General features: G+C 46.0%; 1 protein-coding gene across 1 annotated transcript in view; it reads left to right on the top strand.

Moving 5' to 3' along the window:
• Positions 1-1,806: 1,806 nt before the first annotated feature.
• LOC113517549 (protein disulfide-isomerase A5) overlaps positions 1,807-20,329 on the top strand; it is a 29,788-nt gene continuing 11,265 nt past the window's right edge. The window contains exons 1-7 of the mRNA XM_052896512.1: positions 1,807-2,028; positions 3,619-3,863; positions 4,344-4,551; positions 4,925-5,053; positions 5,267-5,367; positions 5,643-5,794; positions 7,231-7,361. Of these exons, the coding sequence (XP_052752472.1) occupies positions 2,005-2,028; positions 3,619-3,863; positions 4,344-4,551; positions 4,925-5,053; positions 5,267-5,367; positions 5,643-5,794; positions 7,231-7,361 (990 nt within the window). The 5' untranslated portion in view covers positions 1,807-2,004. The remainder of the gene's footprint in view (positions 2,029-3,618; positions 3,864-4,343; positions 4,552-4,924; positions 5,054-5,266; positions 5,368-5,642; positions 5,795-7,230; positions 7,362-20,329) is intronic.

The raw sequence follows: 20,329 nt of genomic DNA on the forward strand, positions 1-20,329 counted from the left end.
TGACCTAACTAACCTGCCTTTCGACTCTCTGTGGCGGCGGTCCAGTAAATTTAGTATATCCCAAAAATACTCATTCGACCACACATTCTTAGGTGAATATTCTTTTACAGAATAATTTTAACGTAATAAACAACATCCGAATTTTAAATTTGCTGCAAACGCTTCTACTTTGGTCTATTATTACTGGCGTTTTTATACTTTTCCGTGGAACTTTACCATATTGTACGTTTTCATCGTCACGTTTTTTAACGTTCCGTACATTAACAACGTGGTTGTGCACGATCACGGCATGCATATTTTTTCCGTCCATTTAAAAAAGAAGTAAGTGTTAATTTTGAATAAATTTTGTTAATATGTTGTTAAGTTTAGTAGAATTCAAAAATGAAAAGTAAAAAAATGATATTAAAGTATTATCAAATTATTTAAAGTCATTTAATAGAATTTTTGTATATTATAAAAATATAAAAAATAGTCATCGCCATTTTCTAACACCTTATGGTTGACAAATTTTTAATAAACCTATAGTGGTAATCCGCCATCTTGTGACGGCGGCAATTTTGAAAATAATACAATATCAAATATTACATACGGTAAGTAATGTCAACAGAACTAAAGTTTAATTACGAGTATTACAGCAAAATTGGATACGTTGATTGGTCCTAATTTACATTACAAGATTTTACCTGAACAAATAAACTAAGTAATGTATATGTAGATTAAATAAATAAAAACTAGTAAAATAAATAAAGAAAATGGCATCGAAACTACATGATGTCGTAGACGTCCGTGGCAAAGTATAAAAGCGTTAATTTGCACAATTTATCATAGAACTGTATGACAATAACGTAGAAGTTCACAATAAATCGTGCACAGTAAAGAATAAAAACGTCCTTCAGGATACCTTAAGTATTTATTAATTTTCAACATTTTCTTAAATATATAAAAAAAAATTAATATTGCATAAATATGTTTACATAGAATAAAAACAATTTTTTAAAGTGATGTTTTTGAGTGTAATCAGATCGGATGTTAATGTTCATTTGACATTTATTTTTCTTTTTTTAATAAAGCTGTGACAAGTCGTTCCTTTCACTGTCAATGGGCATTCGTTCAACAATCGACGATTTGGTATTAGATAATTATGTACCTATAATTGAAGTTAGGTCACAGAATAGATATTACATTCTGTATCCTGCATTTTTTGTTAATAAGCCTAAAGTTTAAATTATAGTTATCTATTTATTGTTAATACAATTTTATTGTGATTTGTTGATATATTTAAATAGTATACTCAATTTTTATGATAAATGCTCACTATTATTAATTTTAATTACTTTATTGAAAAAAAAATTATATATAACAATTCCTGAAGTTTAAAAGAAATGAGATATGATTATATAGTGATATTTGTTTTCATATACCGATTTTTGTTCCAAATATAGGGTTTTTAATTTACAACTATGCCGTTTTTGTGTTATTACCTTTAAGGTCACCGTACCTGAAACCTAAAAACAAGGAGTTACAAAATCTTTGATAAGAAATTCTTGTTTTCTGAGAAATAACAGAAGGAAGATAATAAAATTAAAACAGCAAATCGTATGGTCGCCTCCTTTTTTATACATACAAATATAATTAGTAAAAAGAGGACAAAAGATATACTATCAGTTGCTATTTTTCTCAATTCATAGTTTATACCAAAGATTTCGGAATTTCTATTCCGAAATCTTTGGTTTAGACCTAAGGTTTAGACTAGTTTAGACATAGTCTCTCTAATCTGTGCACTGTACGTAGGTCTTAATATAGTCTCTCTAATCTGTGGTAGTTACTTGTACTTGTTTCTACCTAACTACTTATTCATTATTGTCGTTTTTTATTCAAATTTCAATTAACATTATTACGTTTATTTATAATTAGGATAAGACTGGTGATATAGTGTCTATCTTCAATTTCAGTGAATTACATTTCAGTTGGGATTACATATTATAGGATACACAGTCAATAATCATGCGTCCAAAGCTGTTTTGGAAAGTAAGTAAGACAACCAGTGCCTTGAAAAAATATAATATAACCTGAAATATTCTCTGTACACACTCCATATAATTTTTTTTTATCTTAATATATTTATAGTGTACGTCTGGTCATTAATTCTGGGTTTCTGACAATTAGTTAAAACTATCCACAAAGTTTACTTTTCTAGCAAATCTAATAGTAAAAACTTGCTGCTTCCAGTATCCAATTTATATGTTTCTCTGGTTCCCTATGTATATCAATACTGTAGTTGTCTGAGTAAAAGAAGATAAAATAAAGAGTAAATAAAGATTTTTAATGATAATGAATCTAACAATAAATCAATCACTATGGATTCCAGGGGGAACCACGAGGAGGTTTACCTGACAGGACATATTGCTAGCATTGGGGCTACTAATCCTCATTACTAACAATCCCTTCTCCCCCCCCTAACAATAGAGTAGTTTTTTAACGGGTGATAATGGTGACCCTGCCTGTGCTATTGGTATATGTTTCTGTTTTTTTTTAAATTAATGATAATGGAATGGTAACCTCACCCATGCTGTCGGTATACACCGGTGGGGCACCAGTGAAGGATGATAGATGAGGATGAAGTAGGTCAGTTAGCCCATTGTGATGAATTCAACAAGAATTGTTCATGATGGTTTCCATGGGAAACCACGTGGAGGTCGACCTAATAAGGCATATTGCTAGCAATGGGGCTGTCAAACTCCATTGCTAACAATCCCTTTCCCCTATATGTTTCGGTATTATATTATTTTTTTTAAGAAAATTAAAGATTTTTATTTGAGTTATCATCTTCTTAATTTGTTTATTTGTCTGGTTAGCATACTTATTTCTTCAGATATCTAAAGATTTTATCACTGTATTTTATGTATACATGTAAGCAGTATTCATATATTTTTATGTATCTGTGTAGATGTTTATATATATATATATATATATATATATATATAAATAATAGTATATACGTGTATATAATGAGAAGGGATATATATATATATTACATTATTACATGTATTATATCTCTATATTAAGAAATAATAGAATTTCATTCTGCCTCTGATCAAACCGTTTATAATTAATTCTCTCCATCCAAATGTTGCCTGGAAGAAATTGCTTTTAGTGATAAGGTTATATTATTTTATTTTTACACCTATTATTTTCTCATTATAATTACTTCTTGTAATTGTTTAAAAAATATAAAGAATATAAAAATATAAAGAGGAAGTATCTATCTATCTATATGCTGGTGGTGCTTTTGGTTAAGTTAGGTTAGTAAAAGGGAGATCAAAAATATGCTCAGTACTTTATTATAACATTAAATGCCTATTCCTTTTAAAGACCTATATATTTTCTAAACCATACTTTGGAACAGGGAGTTTGTATTTATAAATATTATTAAGATTGCTGTATTTAAGAAACAGCTGAAGATTCCTGTATGTATGTAAAATGTTTGTATATACATATGTACTGTAAAGCTATATTGAGAATATGATAATGATGATGATTAAGTTCAAATGCAATTTTAGTTAATAAGAATGGACAAGACACTCAACTTTTGTTGATTAATCAAGACATTTTTTTTAGGTATTTCTGCCATTATTATTCATATTAGTACAAATATCTGTTCAAGCCAAGAAACAAAAGTCGGCAGTTGTTACAGATATAGAGGATATAAAAGAATTTAAGAAGCTATTGAGGACTAAAATAAATATTTTAATACTATATTTGAGCATACCAAAATCTTCACAGTCTATTATAGATGTGTTTAAGGAGACAGCTGATGCCGTAAAGGGGCAGGCAACTCTAGTTATCATTGACTGTAGTAATAGGTAATGTTCTATTATCACTATTATTATATTTAAGTATACATGTTAAAAATATTTCATATGGCCAATGGGAAATAATGATTATCAGGTTTTTGGTATTTGATTCTTAAATGTATATAAACTAAATAATAAATTTGGATGAAAATTGATATTGAAACTATATAGCTATTAATAAAGACAAAAGGAACTTTTTTAATCTTTCATTCAAAAGCTATTAAATAGATTTGAATGAAATTTGATACACTTAGATAGGTTATATCCTGATTTAGTATAATATATAGGATGCTTTATATACTGATTCCCATGGGCAAAGTTTTGGAATACAGATAGTATTTACATACATATTTTACATTATACATATTTATAGTATTTTATTATTGTTGAACATACCATACGTTAGAACTTGAATTAAAATTAAAAATGGTTTAGAATGGTGTAATTGTAATAAGTGATGACCTTAATGTATTTATTAACTGTTTCTAGTGCAGGTAAGAAATTATGTAAAAAAATGAAGGTGCCGTCATCAAATCCTTACTGCTTAAAACATTACAAAGATGGTGACTATCATAAGGACTATGACCGAAGTGAAACTGTTAACTCTATGACAAATTTTCTTCGAGACCCTACTGGAGACTTGCCTTGGGAGGAAGATTCAACTGCTAAAGACATAGTTCACTTACAAGATGGTGAGGTAATTATTAAGTGGTGTTTCTATTATTTTATTTATTTTATTTCATGTTTGCATTACTATAAATTTCAATATTAAATTGTTACTAAAAATATTTATTGAATTGTTTTTTTATATTCCTGTAGCGTGGAACAATGGAATTGTCTGATAGAGTTTTCATGAAGAATTTTAATGTTTTTTTAAATGGACAATGATCTAATTAATTGGATTTTTTTTAATCAATCACAAAAACTTTGGAAAAGTGTTTGAAAGCTTTAGATTTGAAATTGGAAGAATGTAAAAATATTAAAATTTATGTGCAATTCACAAACAATGATTAACAGATTTAGTTAATATGATTATAATTTTTCTTTTACATTTCATGTTTGATTTCTAGGCACTAATTAAATTTCTCAAGAAGGGAGCAGCTGCACTTAAGAAATCAATGATTATGTTCTATGCCCCATGGTGTGGATACTGTAAAACTTTAAAACCAGAATATGTAGCAGCTGCTACTGATTTAAAGGTAACATTGTCATTAATAATTAAATGTTACATTTTCTTTGTTATGTATATGATATATCTATGTAATATATGAATTATAATATAATATATATGTTTTAGTATTGTTTTAGTGTGGCTGTCATTAAACTATGCTGTCATTAAATTCACTCCTTTGGTGTTTATATCTAAGTTTATTGTTTTCATTTAACAAATATTTTTTTTACTACTTTTTCAGGGCGAAGCTTTATTGGCGGCTATTGATGTTGCTAAACCGGGTAACTCGAAAATTAGACAAGTTTATAATATAACTGGTTTTCCAACGCTTTTGTACTATGAGTGAGTATAAGTATATAATTTATTTATTTATTATTATGCACTATTATTATCATTATTGAATGTTGTTACTACAAAGTAATATGTATATATATGTATGTATATAAAAAGAGTAAGTACTTTTTGTAAATTTTGTATCAAACTTCGTTTTAGTTTAAATTTAAAAATTATGAATAATCCATATATGAATGGAACAAAGTTTATTCCAGATTCTAAAAACTTATTGAGTTTCAGAAATATATCATTGTTTACAATTAATGTTTGGTTTGTAATCACAGGAGAGGCCAGTACAGGTTCCCCTATAATGGTGAGAATAACAAACAAGCGATAGTAGACTTCATAAGAAATCCCATAATACATTTACAACAGAAAAAAACTGAAGAGATTAATGAAATTTGGTCTCAAAATACTGATGTAGTGCATCTAGACGGTTGGTATAATTTATTTATAATAGCATAATATATAACTATAACAACTTGGACGAACGCATTGATATCATAGTTCATGAATGTGATAGGCAACTCTAGCTAAAATATAATGATCCATCATAAGAATTATCTTTGACATAAGATAACGGGCATATTATCTTAGTTCTGAACGTTAATAATTAATGAGAGGTTCCATAAATAGCACAATATATTTCATTATGATGTTTAATATCACTCATGTTATTAGTAGGCTGTTAATGGAATGTTATGGTATGGTGTTTTGTTTTTATCTATTTATTTTAAAACGCTATTACTAATATAATATAAAATAGATTTATTGATTTTGTACAAAGAAAGTATTAATAGTAGATAGACATAAGGACATCCCACGTAAAATTAGTACCGACAGTAGTAAAAGTAGTAGCGACCCAGAGTTTTACGCCCATATCAGCTGTATATTGTATATTGTCCAGTGCTTCAGTGATAAATTAAGCTTGGACCATTTTGTTGTTTATTTTTAAATCATAGTTTATTTTGATACAAAACTATTTTCCATGTTAAAATATTGTCAACTAGGCAGTTATTACAGGTATTATTAGTAGCATAAAATGAAAATGCCACAGGAATTAACCTTAATCTATAAAATGATTAGTAGGATAATATTTTCATCTAATTAGATGATCCATACCTAATAGCGAATTAACTGTCAAGCCGAGTTGAAAAACAACGACATATAGGTACACAGTAATCAAGTCAAAGCTAAACGGAGCTTATATTATAGTTACTTGATAACCAATGGTCATATCTAATGAAATACACTTTAAACTTATTACATAATTCATATTTGGAAAGCAGCAACTAGCTGTACAGCGAGTAGATTATTACCACCCGAAGTGCATCCATCACGAAAAATACATAATATTCTTGCATTAAATCTCTAGGCCACTAGGAATATGTACTAAACAGGTTTTGTTCTTTTTATGATCGATATCTTCTTTATCGACTTCTAATGTCACATTGAATTACGTGTCATCTCTACAGTTTTAGTTACGTAGACCTGAATTGTTTTAGAAATATGTATTATTGGGCTAGTATATTTACAAAGAAAATTATAAAAGGTTATAAATATTTATAGTTTTATTAACAATAATTATCTTTTAGAGAATTTCGATTTATGTTGTGATTATTTTTTACAGCACAATAACAAATACCTGATCCTTTTTATCTACTCTATAATTTACAGACATATAAGCATATTTGCAAAGTTTCGTCTTAAGAATAATAGTAGCTTTAGTAAAATTAAAAAAACTTAGCAAGGACTCTAAAATTCGCAACACATCTTTTGCTTTTACCTACTACATAAAAATATACATTGAAGTTTTAAAATTGCCATCTATAAACAAATTAATAGGAAATCTTATGGAATGATTGGTTTTAGCGGAAAATTTCAACAGCGTATTATCAAAAGCTGAACACGCTTTGGTTGTGTTCTACGCACCGTGGTGCGGCCATTGCAAACGTATTAAACCAGAGTTCGAGAAGGCAGCTACAAGAATAAAATCAGAAAAGGTAACAAATGAATACTAATGCTAGGTATGCAATAAGAGCCGTGTTTAAAAGTGTGAAAAGCAATTTACAGTCCTTAAAGAATTAAAGAAGATACAAATTTATAAAACCTATTATGGATATCAAATCCAATTAGTAAGAAAATAAAATTGCTAATTCTGCAATTCGTAATATTTTTATAATTTATTATTATATTATTAATTTTAAATTAAGAATTGAACGGTGTGGACTGCCGTTCGGTGAGCGTGGACTGTAGGGGCGTTGGTTCAGGCTGGAGTGAAACACAGCGATTACTATTCTGAAGCCTCCGGTACCGTCTGAAGAGAGTATTTTTTCTTCTTGTCCTATTTCTTCTCGAGTGTAGTGCGTCGCTGCCCGGAAGCGAATGCCGCTCGACGGGAGGCGGCCTATCTTTATACCCGCCCGCTCGCACGATAACGTTTCCAACTCGCGTTAGCGAATCTGCGCGAGCGGGACGGGGCGAGAATGAACGAGACGCGTGTCTCTTCAGATCGGTACTCTATAGCGTTTATTTATTTATTGCAATTTACAATTTCTTAATTCTATTTATTGTTACAATTTCTATTTCTATTTGTAGGTAATAATGACAACACACAAAGGAATACTTTATTTAACTTACACTATAGGTATCTTAAATCTATGTAAATCTATATAAAATTACAGAATACAAAAAACGATTAAACTAGAAACTTAACAACTAACTATAAACATTGCTATAAATATCGCTATAATTACACATATACAAATAATGTCGCGAACATAATCTCCCGCCGCAGCTCTCGTAGCTGGAGTTAACTCGTGTTCGCGTCGCTCGATGTCGATGTGGGCAGTATGATCAGCTTCTTAGTGGGTCGCCGTAGAATGCCCTTGTTCGTCCGCACGTCGACCGCTCGGATCTCGCCGTCTGGTCCAGGGTAGGTTGCCACCACCACGCCTCGCGGCCACGTGTTGCGAGGCAAGGTCCCATCAGCTATTAGGACCAGGTCGTCCATTTTGATGGCTCCGCGTGTAGCTCGGGGCTCCCGCCGGTGTTGCAACTCGGGTAGGTACTCCTTCACCCACCGGTTCCAGAAGCAGTCAGCTAGCCTCTGGCTGGCACGCCACTCCTTGTGTCCCGCCGCGTCGCTCTCTGTGAAGCTGCCTGGCAGTGGGACGCGCGATGAACTGCCCAATATGAAGTGATTGGGGGTTAGGGCGCTGTCGTCGTCTGCCGATGTTGACACGTGGGTTAGCGGTCGACTATTGAGGGTGTGCTCGACCTCGACCAGCAGAGTGTGGAGGACCTCTTCCTTGGGGGCCCGCTCGTTCAACGTAGCGGCTAGTGCGGTCTTCACACTACGCACCAACCGTTCCCACGCACCTCCCATGAAGGGTGCGCTCGGGGGAATGTAGCGCCACCGGATGAAATGAACTGATGACTCTTCTTGGATGGCTTCCTCGGCTGCTTTCTTCAGTTCGACGTCAGCACCTTTGAGGTTGGTGCCTTGGTCGGACCATAGCTCAGTGGGACACCCTCTGCGGCTTATGAAGCGCCGCAGGGCCATTATGGCGGAGTCCGTGCTGAGGCTGCCGGCGATTTCTAGGTGGACTGCGCGCGTCGTTAGGCAGGTGAAGAGCACTCCGTACCGCTTCTGGTGAGTGCGGCCCACTGTCACGGTCATAGGCCCGAAGTAGTCTAGGCCGGTGAACGTGAACGGTCGTTGATGATGCGCCAGCCTGCTCTGTGGATGGTTGCCCGTTGACGGCTGCGCCGGTCTTGCTCTTCGTAGGCGGCACAGCTAACACCTCTTCAGTTCACTGCGGACGGTGTGTCGTAGGCGCAACACCCACAAGTGTTGTCGCACCTCGATCGTGGTGATCTCGAAGCCGCCGTGGTGAAGTTTCCGATGCACCCATGCGATGTATAGGCGCACCCAGGCGTGGTTTCCGTCGACGATGGGGGGCTCTCGTTGCTCGGCTGACAGATCGGCGGCGGCTGCTATTCTCGATCGAAGTCGCAGAATGTCGTCGTTGTCTATGACGACTGACAGCTGTATGAGTCGACTGGATGACGGCAGCTGTTTCCCTCATTTTAATGCTGCGATTTCGTCGCCGAACGCCTCTTGTTGCATCGCGCGAATCCATAGCCGTCGCGCGCGATCTAGGTAGTGTGTGTCTATGGGGATGAAACACATAGATGGACTATTGCTGTTCTTGATTTTCATCTTCGTCTTCTCTCTATCGACTTTCTTCGTGCGGGTCCAAGTGGGGTCGGTGCTCTCTTTCTTCTTGTTCCTCTTTCGGATGGCGGTACAGCGTTGACTGGTCGGTCGCAGGAGGTCGATGAACTGCAACACCCGTGCTGAACTGCGAACAAGTTTCAACCAATTAGAAAAACGTGACGGATCGGGTAATGCTATAGACAACTGCGTCGCGTTCTGTAGCTTGTGTACGCGTTCTTCTCCCGTTTCCGCTTGACTATCGTCGCTCGTACTATCTTCACGCGGCCACTGCTCTTCGGGGAGGTACAGGAAGTCCGGCCCACGGAACCATCTATGCTGCGAGCCGAAGTCCGTCGGTGGGTCGCGTGTGGCGTCGTCTGCTACGTTGTGCCGCGTCGGTATCCATCTCCACTCGTTCGTCTTCGTTTCTTCGACGATCTCGGCGACTCTATGCGCGACGAACGGCTTGTATGCGCGAGGACCGGTGCGTAGCCATGCGAGCACGGTGCGTGAGTCCGACCAGTATACTCGGCGAGCGGGCTTCAGGTCGTGTTCTTCGACTGCCGTGCGCGATAGGCGACACCCGAGGACGGCCGCTTGCAGCTCCAGTCGCGGTATCGTGGTCACTTTGCTGAGTGGGGCCACTCGTCCCTTTGCCGCGATCAGCGACACGTGGACCTCGCCGGTCGCGCTTACGGCCCGCCAGTACACGGCACAGGCGTACGCGTCCGAGCTGGCGTCGACGAATGTGTGCAGCTCCGCTGTATCGGCCGTGGCTACCTCCGGGTAGCACCGCGGCACCTCCAGCGCGGACAGCCGTCGCACGTGGTCCATCCAGCTCCGCCAGGCGTCCGCTTCCCGTGGTTGCAGCTCGGTGTCCCAGTCGATACCGGTACGCCACGTCTCCTGCAATATCTTCTTCGCCTGTATGGTGATGGGAGTGGCGAGGCCCAGTGGATCGAACAGCGACATGATTGCTCGTAGCGCTTCCCTCTTCGTCGGCGTCTGTTCCCCGCTAGCTATCTGTGGCGGAAGCTTGTGTCCGTTGAAGTTGAAGCCTAAGGTGTCTTCAGAAGGTCGCCATACCATCCCCAGTATCTTCTCCGCGTCGAGTTGTACCACGCTGTCCCCGCCGGTGTCGGAGAACGCGGCGCGCACTTGATGCGAGTTCGACGCCCACCGTTGGAGATAGTAGTTGGCTCGACCGTGGATCTGTGCGACCTGTCTTGAGACGCGTACGGCTTGCTCTTCCGTGTCGAAGCTGGCGAGGTAGTCGTCGACGTAGTGGTTCATGACCACCGCCGTTGCTGCCTCCGGGAACTCTTCCTTGTACTGTTCTGCGTTCTTGTTCTTGATGTAGATCGCTGTACACGGTGACGATGTTGCGCCGAATATGACACTCTTCATCCTATATTCCACAGGTGGACCCTCTCGTCGATCTCCTCGCCACAGGAATCGTTGCATGTCCCTATCTTCTTCCCGTATGGTGACCCGCATGAACATGTCCTTTATGTCCGCCGTGACTGCCACCCGTCGTTGCCGGAACCGCATGAGGACCCCCGGTAGCGATTGAAGTAAGTCGGGGCCCGGCAGCAGCATGTCGTTCAAACTGATGCCCTTCGTCTTGGCTGCTGCGTCGTGCACGATCCGCAGTTTCCCCGGTTTCTGCGGGTTGATGACGGCGAAGTGTGGCAGGTACCACACCCGTTGGGAACTCCGTGGCGGGGCGACTTCAGCATACCCGTTCTTGAGTAGCGTGTCCATTTGCTGTTCATACCTCTTCTTAATTTCTTCATTCTTGTCGAGTTTCCTTTCGACCAGTTGGAGACGTCGCATTGCCGATTCGTAGTTGTCCGGCGGCACAGGGTCGTCCTTCTTCCATAGTAACCCCGTCTCGTATCCTCCCGCCGGTAACGGACGAGTTTTCTCCTTTAAGATGCGTAGGGCGCGACGTTCTTCTTCATTGTAAGACCTCTTCGGTGCGATCCCCAGCGATTCGAGCGCGAAATGTTGCTTCATCATTTCTTCCATCGATTGTTCCTCTTCATGTGTCGTCACTATGTGGCTGATTCTGTGCACCTGCTGTCTTGTCCTGCCGCGACTCGTACCGTGCAGTACCCATCCCAGGTCGGTGAGTGATGCGACCGGCTGCGTGTCGGATCCTCTTCTGACTTCGTGGGCCAGCAGTAGGTGCCAGTTGTCTTGCCCCAACAGTACCGTCGGTTTGCCCTCTTCATAGACCAATTCCCTCTCTATGTCCCGCAGATGTGGACAGCCCTTGATGACGCTGCGCGGTACCGACTGCGGTGATAACTGCAGTCTGTCCATCGTCCGTGCCCCCACTGTGTATTCTTGTGAATTCCGCCCGCGGATCTTGAAGTGAACACGCGTCGATTGAGCTGCGTTGATCCGTGCCCCGGCCACACCTTCCATGTAGAATGGTGCGGGGGACCCGTAGCACCGATTCGCTCCGCCACCGTCGTCTCGATGATGGTGCAAGTCGACCCGTCGTCCAGTAGCGCGTAGGTGTCGCACGTTCCCGTGGGACCGGTGACTCGTATCGGCAGGATCTTCAGGAACGCGATCTTGTCGTTTTCCCTTGCCGATGCGGTGACTGCGGCGGACTTGTCCTCGACGACGTGTGTTGTCACTTCATTCTCCGGCTGTTGTCGCGTGGTGTGCAGCAGAGGGTGATGAGTCTGCGTGCACTCATCCACTCCACATCTCTTGCTCTTGCAGGCGTGGCGAAATCTTCTCACTTTGAGGCAACGGAAACACAGCCTATGGGTCTTCGCTAACTCCCATCTCGCCGATGTGTCTGCTTCCTTCATCGTCTTGCAGTCCGATGGAGCGTGTCCCTCTCGTCGACACATCGGGCACGGTGGTGTAGCGGGTTTCTCCTGCGTCGTGTATGTCTTCGCCGTCTTCCTAGGAGCGGACTCCCGCCGGTCTTCGGACGGTATCTCCTCGGCGGGGGCGAAGTTTCCACATTGTGCGGCGGTCCTTTGCAGGAACTGAGAGAGTGTTATGAGGTCCGGTTGTCCCTCCAGTTGGTCGTTGGCGAAATCGTAGTACTTGAAGCGTAGTACCGACGGCATCTTCTCTGTGACGTTTCTCACTATTTCTTCGTTGTAGAGGTAGTGACTCTTGTTCAGCGCTCGTATCGTGGCGACGACGTTCTGCACCTTGCTTGCGAAGAGGCAGACGTCTCTTGCGTTGTCTGAGAGTCGTGGTAGCGCGCGGAGTTTGTTCAGTTCGGCTGTGACGAGTGCTCCAGGGCGGCCGAACCTCGCGGCTAACATCTTCATCACTTCTTCTGCGGTCGTAGACCCGACGAATAGGGAACGTGCCGCGTCCTTTGCGGCCCCCTTCAAACTTCTGCGCAGTCTTGCTTGGTTCTCTTGTTCTGTGTGTTGACTTGCGCTCTCTTCATAGGCCATCTTCCATGGTAACCACTCGCTCGACGATCCATTGAAGACTGGCAACTCGGTGACTCTTGACGCTGTGGAGGGCAGTATGTTGCGAGCGGCCATCTGCATGGCGATCGCAAACTCGTTACAATCGATGCCCACCTTCAGCACCGGTTCTTCCTTCTTCATCGACTGCATCGCTGCTGCTATCGTAGGCATGGCGGCATGTGGGTCAACGTGGCGTGCGTGGTCCCGGTGAAGTGCGTCGCTGCTCGGCTGTGGCGGCGGCGCTCTCGAATCCTCTTCAACGGGTCTCGATGGGACGAACCCCTGACGCTTGCCGGTGACTTCTTCTATCTCTGGTACATGCGGCTCCATCGTGAGTGCCAGCGTGCTTCGATGAACCCAATCCGACGTTCGTTCTCTTCTGACGGTAGCGTCGTCGTCTTCTACTTCCTCGTCGTCCTCTGATTCGGCTTCCAGGGCGGCGACACGTGCAGCGGCCAATTCCACCTCCTTTCGAAGTAGCTCCTCCCGTGCCTTGGCCAGAGCCTTCTTCTTCTGCGAGGCCGTGGTGCGAACCGTGCGTGCCGTGCCGTGCTTCGGTTCCTTCTTCCTTGCTGTCTCCTCTGTCGTTCCTGTGGCTTCGGTAGTCTCCGTGGCTCCTGTGGTCGTCGTATCGCCGGATGTGTTCGTAGTCGATGTGGTGGCGGCGGTAGACGACGTGGCAGCGACAGATGACGTTCTGACAGCCGCAGACGACGTGGTGGCAGCAACGGACGGCGTGGCAGCGACGGACAGCGTTCCGGCGGCCGTAGTCGACGTGGTGGCGGCGGACGTTGTGGCTTCGGTGACGGTGATTTTTTGTTGCGACGACTTCATGTTTCTCGTAGTCGGCATTTCAGCGATCCGGCTTCAGAATGGTCTTCCTCCAGCGATCCGGCTTCTCGATGTACCAACGGTGTTCCTCCAGCAATCCGGCTTCTCGAAGGACCACGGTGTTCCTCCAGCAATCCGGCTACTCGAAGGACCACGATGAACGGTGTGGACTGCCGTTCGGTGAGCGTGGACTGTAGGGGCGTTTGTTCAGGCTGGAGTGAAACACAGCGATTACTATTCTGAAGCCTCCGGTACCGTCTGAAGAGAGTATTTTTTCTTCTTGTCCTATTTCTTCTCGAGTGTAGTGCGTCGCTGCCCGGAAGCGAATGCCGCTCGATCCGTCCGTCTTCTTCTCATGCTCTCCCCTAGGGGGAGCCGGGGAAACCTGTCCGGGGTTTTTTTTTTACCCCTCTCAGGTGGTCTCTATCCGCCGCTCATTAATATGAGCGGGTCGTTGGGGTGAACCTGGTTCTTAACGTGCCGCCCCGTTCACTCTGCGCGGTCTTCGCCTGCCGGGTGAGACCCCGTGGGGGAGGCCCAGCAAACTGCCAGCGTTTGAATGATCGGGACGGCATTTTCAACCATCATCAGAGGGGGGAGGGGTCTTCATGTGTCCATGGCGTCTTCCTCTGGGTTTTCTTGCACGCGAGCTATTAGTTCGCGTGCGTAGGGCTTGTGGTCCGGAGGTCGCGCGTGCAGGGGCGCTATTCCCTTTAGGTGGTCCCAGCCCGATGCGTCCGCACGCGCGAACATCTTCGTTGCGAGGCTGCCGATGAATTCGTTCAGCGGAGGGATCTTTAGGTCCCTCTCCAAGGTGGCGTTCCTTACGTATTTATGCGCGCCGGCGATGGTGCGCAGTGTAAGGTGTTGTTGCGCGCTGAGTTTCTTCTTATTCGACGCAGACGCGTAGACATACCATGCCGGCGCTGCGTACGTAAGTCGCGGTCGGATGTAGGTTTTGTAAATGGCCGTCTTTATTTGGAGAGGGAGTCTTCCTGTCAACGCTGGGCGAAGGAGGTGCCTGGCCACCCTGGTCTTGTTGCAGACCCCCTTGATGTGGGTGTTGAAACTTAGACGCCGGTCGATGTTCACCCCCAGGTAGGTGACGGTGGTAGACCACTCGATCGGGGAGTCGCGCAGGTGCAATTTGGGAGGGCAGTGACGTTGTCCGAAGTAGATCGCCTGCGTTTTGCGCACATTCACCGACAATCTCCAGTCGTCCAGCCACTTTGGTAGGGTGTCGAGTTGCCGCTGCATTTTCAGCGCTGCGTGCTTCTTGCCGATGGATGTCACTATGAAGGCGGCGTCGTCGGCGTACAGCGCGAGGAGAGACTCGGGGGTAGTGGGAATGTCGTCGGTGAATAGCGCGTAGAGCGCAGGCGATAGGCAGCTTCCCTGTGGTACACCCGCGCGGATGGGTCGCTCTCCCGAACAGGTTTGTTCCACCGTCACCATGAAGCGTCTTGAGTGGAGGAATGAGGCCACTATTCGGACCAACCTTCTTGGTGTATCGGTCTGAGTGGCCATTTTATACAGTAGACCGTTGTGCCACACGCGGTCGAAGGCTTTCTCCATGTCCAGTAACACTGCAATAACGTGCTCGTGCTTATTGTGGGCGCTCGTTATGACGTGCAGGACTCTGGTCAGTTGCAGTGTCGTGGAGTGTTCCGCTCTAAATCCAAACTGCTCCAGGCGTGGTTTTAAATGTGGTTGTAGATGTTTGAGGAGGAGTTTCTCAAACACCTTTGACATGTGTTGCAGTAACGTCACTGGCCGGTATGATTCCGGTTTCAGTACGTTCTTACCGGGCTTAGGCAGCGTGATGACTTTGCCTATCTTCCAGTGGTCTGGGAAATGCCCTGTGCGTACTATTCCATTGTACAGGCGCGTCAGTGCCGCTATAGTGCGCGGCGGCAGGTGACGCAGCGCCGTATTTGGGATGTTGTCGCTGCCGGGGGCTTTCCGAGGCTTCGTCTTTCTGATTTCACGCTGCACTTGTCCCGGTGTAAAGACAATCGGATCTTCGTGAGGTGATAGTGGCGATGATAGGTACTCCTTCACGAAGTTGTCTATCCGTGCAACATGATCACTATTTGAGGATGGATTGAGCTGGAACTGGCGCTCTAGGTGATCCGCGTGAATCTCCGCTCGGTCTACTGCGCGGTACCTCGGTGTTCCGTCGTTCGCCAGTAGAGGTCGGACTGGGGGGTGGGAATTTGTTAGCCGGCGACACAGGCGATGAATGCTGTTCCAGTCGTCACCGGCTTCCTCTACGTATCTTTCCCAACTCTCCTTTCTATGGGACTCGATGTCACGCTTTATTTCTTCTGCAAGCTTGTTTAACCTCGTTTTGGTGGTGGGGCATCTGGTGGCCTGCCAGTCTCTGCGCAGTCGGCGCTTAACAGCGAGCTTCCTCTTTATTGCAGCCGGGATGGTATTGGTTGTTTTCGCTACCTTTCCCGGCTGAGATGCGTTTTGCATGGCGGCCTGTATGGAGACTGACAGGTCTCCCGCAAGCTGTTCGACGTCGGCGGAGGTTAAAATTGCCCTCGTTGGCGTGTTGTCCTGCATGAAGTCCGTGAATTTCCCCCAATCCGTCCGGCGGCGCGGGGCCTGCGGCGTCAGGAGCACCGGGGTCATCAGGATATCCATGCACACGGGAAGGTGGTCGGATTGGACGTCCTCCAAGAGGACTTCCTGCGTCAGTTGGCTGTCCAGTCCCTTGTAGAGGGCTATGTCGAGCACGTCGGGTATTCTTGCGGCGTCGTGGGGATAGTGTGTAGGTACCTCTGGACCATGCACAGCGATATTCAGTTTCTCTACTATCCCCAGGAGTTTTCTGCCTTCGGCGCTGATTATGTTGGAGTTCCAAGCCGTGTGTTTACAGTTCCAATCTCCTGCGGCGATGGTCGGCAGCGGCTCCTTGAAAAGGGCCTCGACGTCGGCCGTTGCAAGTTTCGTTGTCGGCGGTTTGTATACTGCAAACACACGGATGGGATTTCTATTGTTGCACAGCTCGATCCCAAGTGCGTACATCGATCCAAGTTGCACCTGTGGGAGCGGCTGGTGGACGATGTTCCTCCTTACTAGGACAGCCAACCCGCGATACACCCTTCGGTCGTCCGTAAGCTCGTCCTTGCGGTATGCATGGTATCCCGGTATGTGGAGTGCGTCGGCGGCCCCTAGCATCGTCTCCGAGATGAGACACACGTCGACTTTGTACTCCACGAGCATCAGTTTCAGTAGGGGCAGCTTCTTGCGGATCCCGTCCGCGTTCCAGTGAACTATTCTTATCATGCTAGCTGCGATAGTTTCACCAGGCCCGCGGTTATTACCGGCAAGGGGTCTGCGCCGGTTTGTACCGCGACTAGCACCTCCATCAAGATGTTAATCATCGCCCTCATCAAGTGGTTGTTGTTGGAGGTGCTGGATTCCAGTGGCTGCTTCGCCATCTTCCCCTTGACACTTTCGTGTTGTGGCGCCGCGCTTGATGCGGTCTTTTGTGTGGCGGCTTCGTATTTAGTGGGGGCGGCGACCGCAAGCGGACGGGTTGTTTTTGCCGAAGCCTGTGTCTTGGTCGGCGCGGCCTCAGTGGGTGCGTCTTTGCGTTTCCCTTTCTTCTTCTTCTTGCCTCTCTTCTTTTTACGGGGTTTTTCAGGCAGCTGTTTCCCTCTTTCTGTAGCCGGGTTTGCCGCGGCCATCAGGTTGGATTCGTTGGTGCCGCCTGGGAGCGTCCTATCTCGCCCGGCGAGTTGGCCTGTTGTTCTGGGCGCCGTGCCCGCCTTTCTGTTTCTTATTTCTCTTTTGAAAACAGGGCAGGCGGGGTTGTTAGCGGTGTGGTTTTCTCCGCAGTTTGCACAGGTCGGAGGCTCCTCTCTGGGCCGCGGGCAGTCCCTGGCTACGTGTTCACCCCCGCAGCGGACACATGCCATCTTCCTGTGACACCCATGGGAGGAATGCCTGAAACTTTGGCAGCGGTGGCATTGCGCGGGGCCGTTCTTGCCCCGCCAGGCTTCGATTTTCACCCCCGGCATGCAGAGTAATTCATCAATAGCGTATATGCCGGGGGTGATGCCTGGGGTGCGCTTGATCTGTGCGTGAAATATGCACCCCGGGCGGCCCTGACGTGCTTTGATCTGACGGATGTACTCAGGAACGTATCCCAGCTCCGTCAGGGCGTCGGCAATGTCCTCCACTGGAGTGTCGGCTGGTATGCCCCGGATGGCCACTTTCAAACTCCTCTCCGCTGGCAGTTGGTAAGAGAACCAGCTTATTTTTTCTGTTTTCTCGAGGTCGGAGAGGTACCTCTGGATGATACGGTACTCATCCTCGGACCTCGGGGTGAATCTCACCCCCTTGCCATAGGGGCGGGCGTTCGGGGCGCAGTTCAACAACTTTTTCAGGTTCTTGAAGTGGCGCACCCAGTCGGGCAGGTATTCCACTATTAGCGGGGGCAATCTGGGTCTTTTTGCCGCTGGCGGGGGCGGAGGCGGTGCAGTGTCTCTTGCTGTGCTTGAGGCCGCGCCTTGGTTTTTCGTCATGTCCGGTGGTTGCGTAGGGGCCCTTACTGCGCCCGCATATGTCTGGCCCTGTGAGTGGGCTGGCACTGGGAGTTCCCTGGGTCTCAGCCTTGGGTCTCTCTGTGGCAGTGGAGTCGATATCTGCGGCGGTGAAGGCTCTTGGCAGGGACGCTTGTGTCCCTCGTTTGCCGCGGAATCTGGGCTTCTGGGCCTTCGGGCTGGTCGTATGGCTGCCAGTTGGAACGATCGACCCATCTCTCTTGCCAGCTCCATCTCCTCTATTGGAGGCGACGGCTGGTCCCTCAGTCTCTCCGCTTCATCCCCCACCAGAGCGGCGATCCTCTCTTTCATTCCCTGGGAGAGGAGGTCCGCGGACAGCACTTGCGCCAAAATCAACGAGTCTCGCTCTAATGTTGATTTCGGCGAAAGGCCGCCCGACGAACCCCCGCTCCGGAACTCGGAGAGGCTCGCCGCCCCCGGCGGTGGCATGCCGCTCGAGGTGAGGAACGAGGTGCCCGCCTCCGCGAAGTCTTCCGATGGCGACGGTGATGCGGGCGATGGGGGAACGGCGGCTTGTTGTTGTGAGGGCCCCTCTGTGGTGGTCCTCGTTGCTGGATGCTGCTGTTGATGCCGGTAATTTGCACTGGTGACACTGTTTGCACTATCACTCGGCACTTGTTCGCCGCGCTGAGCTTGCACTAGTGTCGCCGGTAAACCGGCGCGAGGGATGGTTACGCCTGCACGGTTACTGCACGGCGCGGTTGCATCGTCGCGTGGCGGGTTTGTCGTACCCGTGGCACGTTGCGCGGCGCGGGAGCGGGAGCGCTCTCTCCCCCGCGAGGGGGAGATCGCTGTACGCGGGCGCTGCGCACGGGCGCGCGCTGGAGGGGGGGCAGCGGCGGTTGAGCCCCCCTCCTGCGGTAATGGTACACTGTGGCCCTGATAAGGGCCTTTTTCGTCCGGCCGTCTGGCCGGGCTCGGCATTCTTCGAATTCTTCGGATTCCCCTTCTTTCTGCTTCACAGGTCGTCCTCTCAAGCAGTCGTCCGCGATCCCGTCATTCTGGGGATGCCTGTCCCCGGATGGACTTCAATCTTGGGTAGGCGGGGGTGGGCTGTTCTCAACTGTCCGCTCCGATGACAGCCGGTTCGTTGCCTGGTACGTTTGCAACAACAAACGCACCAGACAACGTCTTCTCTCCTTGGTGCTGGCTACGATGAGTTCGCTGGATCCGTGCGGTGCGACGTTGAGGCGATGGCGGGGCACACTCGATGATACCGCTTCGATGGTGCTAGTGCGGCGGTGCACACGGTGGAGCAGGTACGGTGGTGCACAAGATGGTGTAGCCGCGTTGCTAGTACGATGGCGCTGCCGCGGTGCTGCTCGGTCGAGTTGCCGCGGTGGCGCACACGCAGGTGTTGTAGCGGTGCCGAAGCGGTGATGCTGCTGCGATGTATCTTCAGTGCTGCCAAGCTGCTGCCAAACTTTCCCTTCTTGTCGCTTCGACTGCTGGCCGATCCCATGCCGCTCGACGGGAGGCGGCCTATCTTTATACCCGCCCGCTCGCACGATAACGTTTCCAACTCGCGTTAGCGAATCTGCGCGAGCGGGACGGGGCGAGAATGAACGAGACGCGTGTCTCTTCAGATCGGTACTCTATAGCGTTTATTTATTTATTGCAATTTACAATTTCTTAATTCTATTTATTGTTACAATTTCTATTTCTATTTGTAGGTAATAATGACAACACACAAAGGAATACTTTATTTAACTTACACTATAGGTATCTTAAATCTATGTAAATCTATATAAAATAACAGAATACAAAAAACGATTAAACTAGAAACTTAACAACTAACTATAAACATTGCTATAAATATCGCTATAATTACACATATACAAATAATGTCGCGAACAAGAATATATTTATAATAAATTCTG

Source organism: Galleria mellonella, unplaced genomic scaffold, assembly GCF_026898425.1.
Source record: "Galleria mellonella isolate WM207_F2 unplaced genomic scaffold, CSIRO_AGI_GalMel_v1 utg33, whole genome shotgun sequence".
Classification (NCBI taxonomy): domain Eukaryota; kingdom Metazoa; phylum Arthropoda; class Insecta; order Lepidoptera; family Pyralidae; genus Galleria; species Galleria mellonella.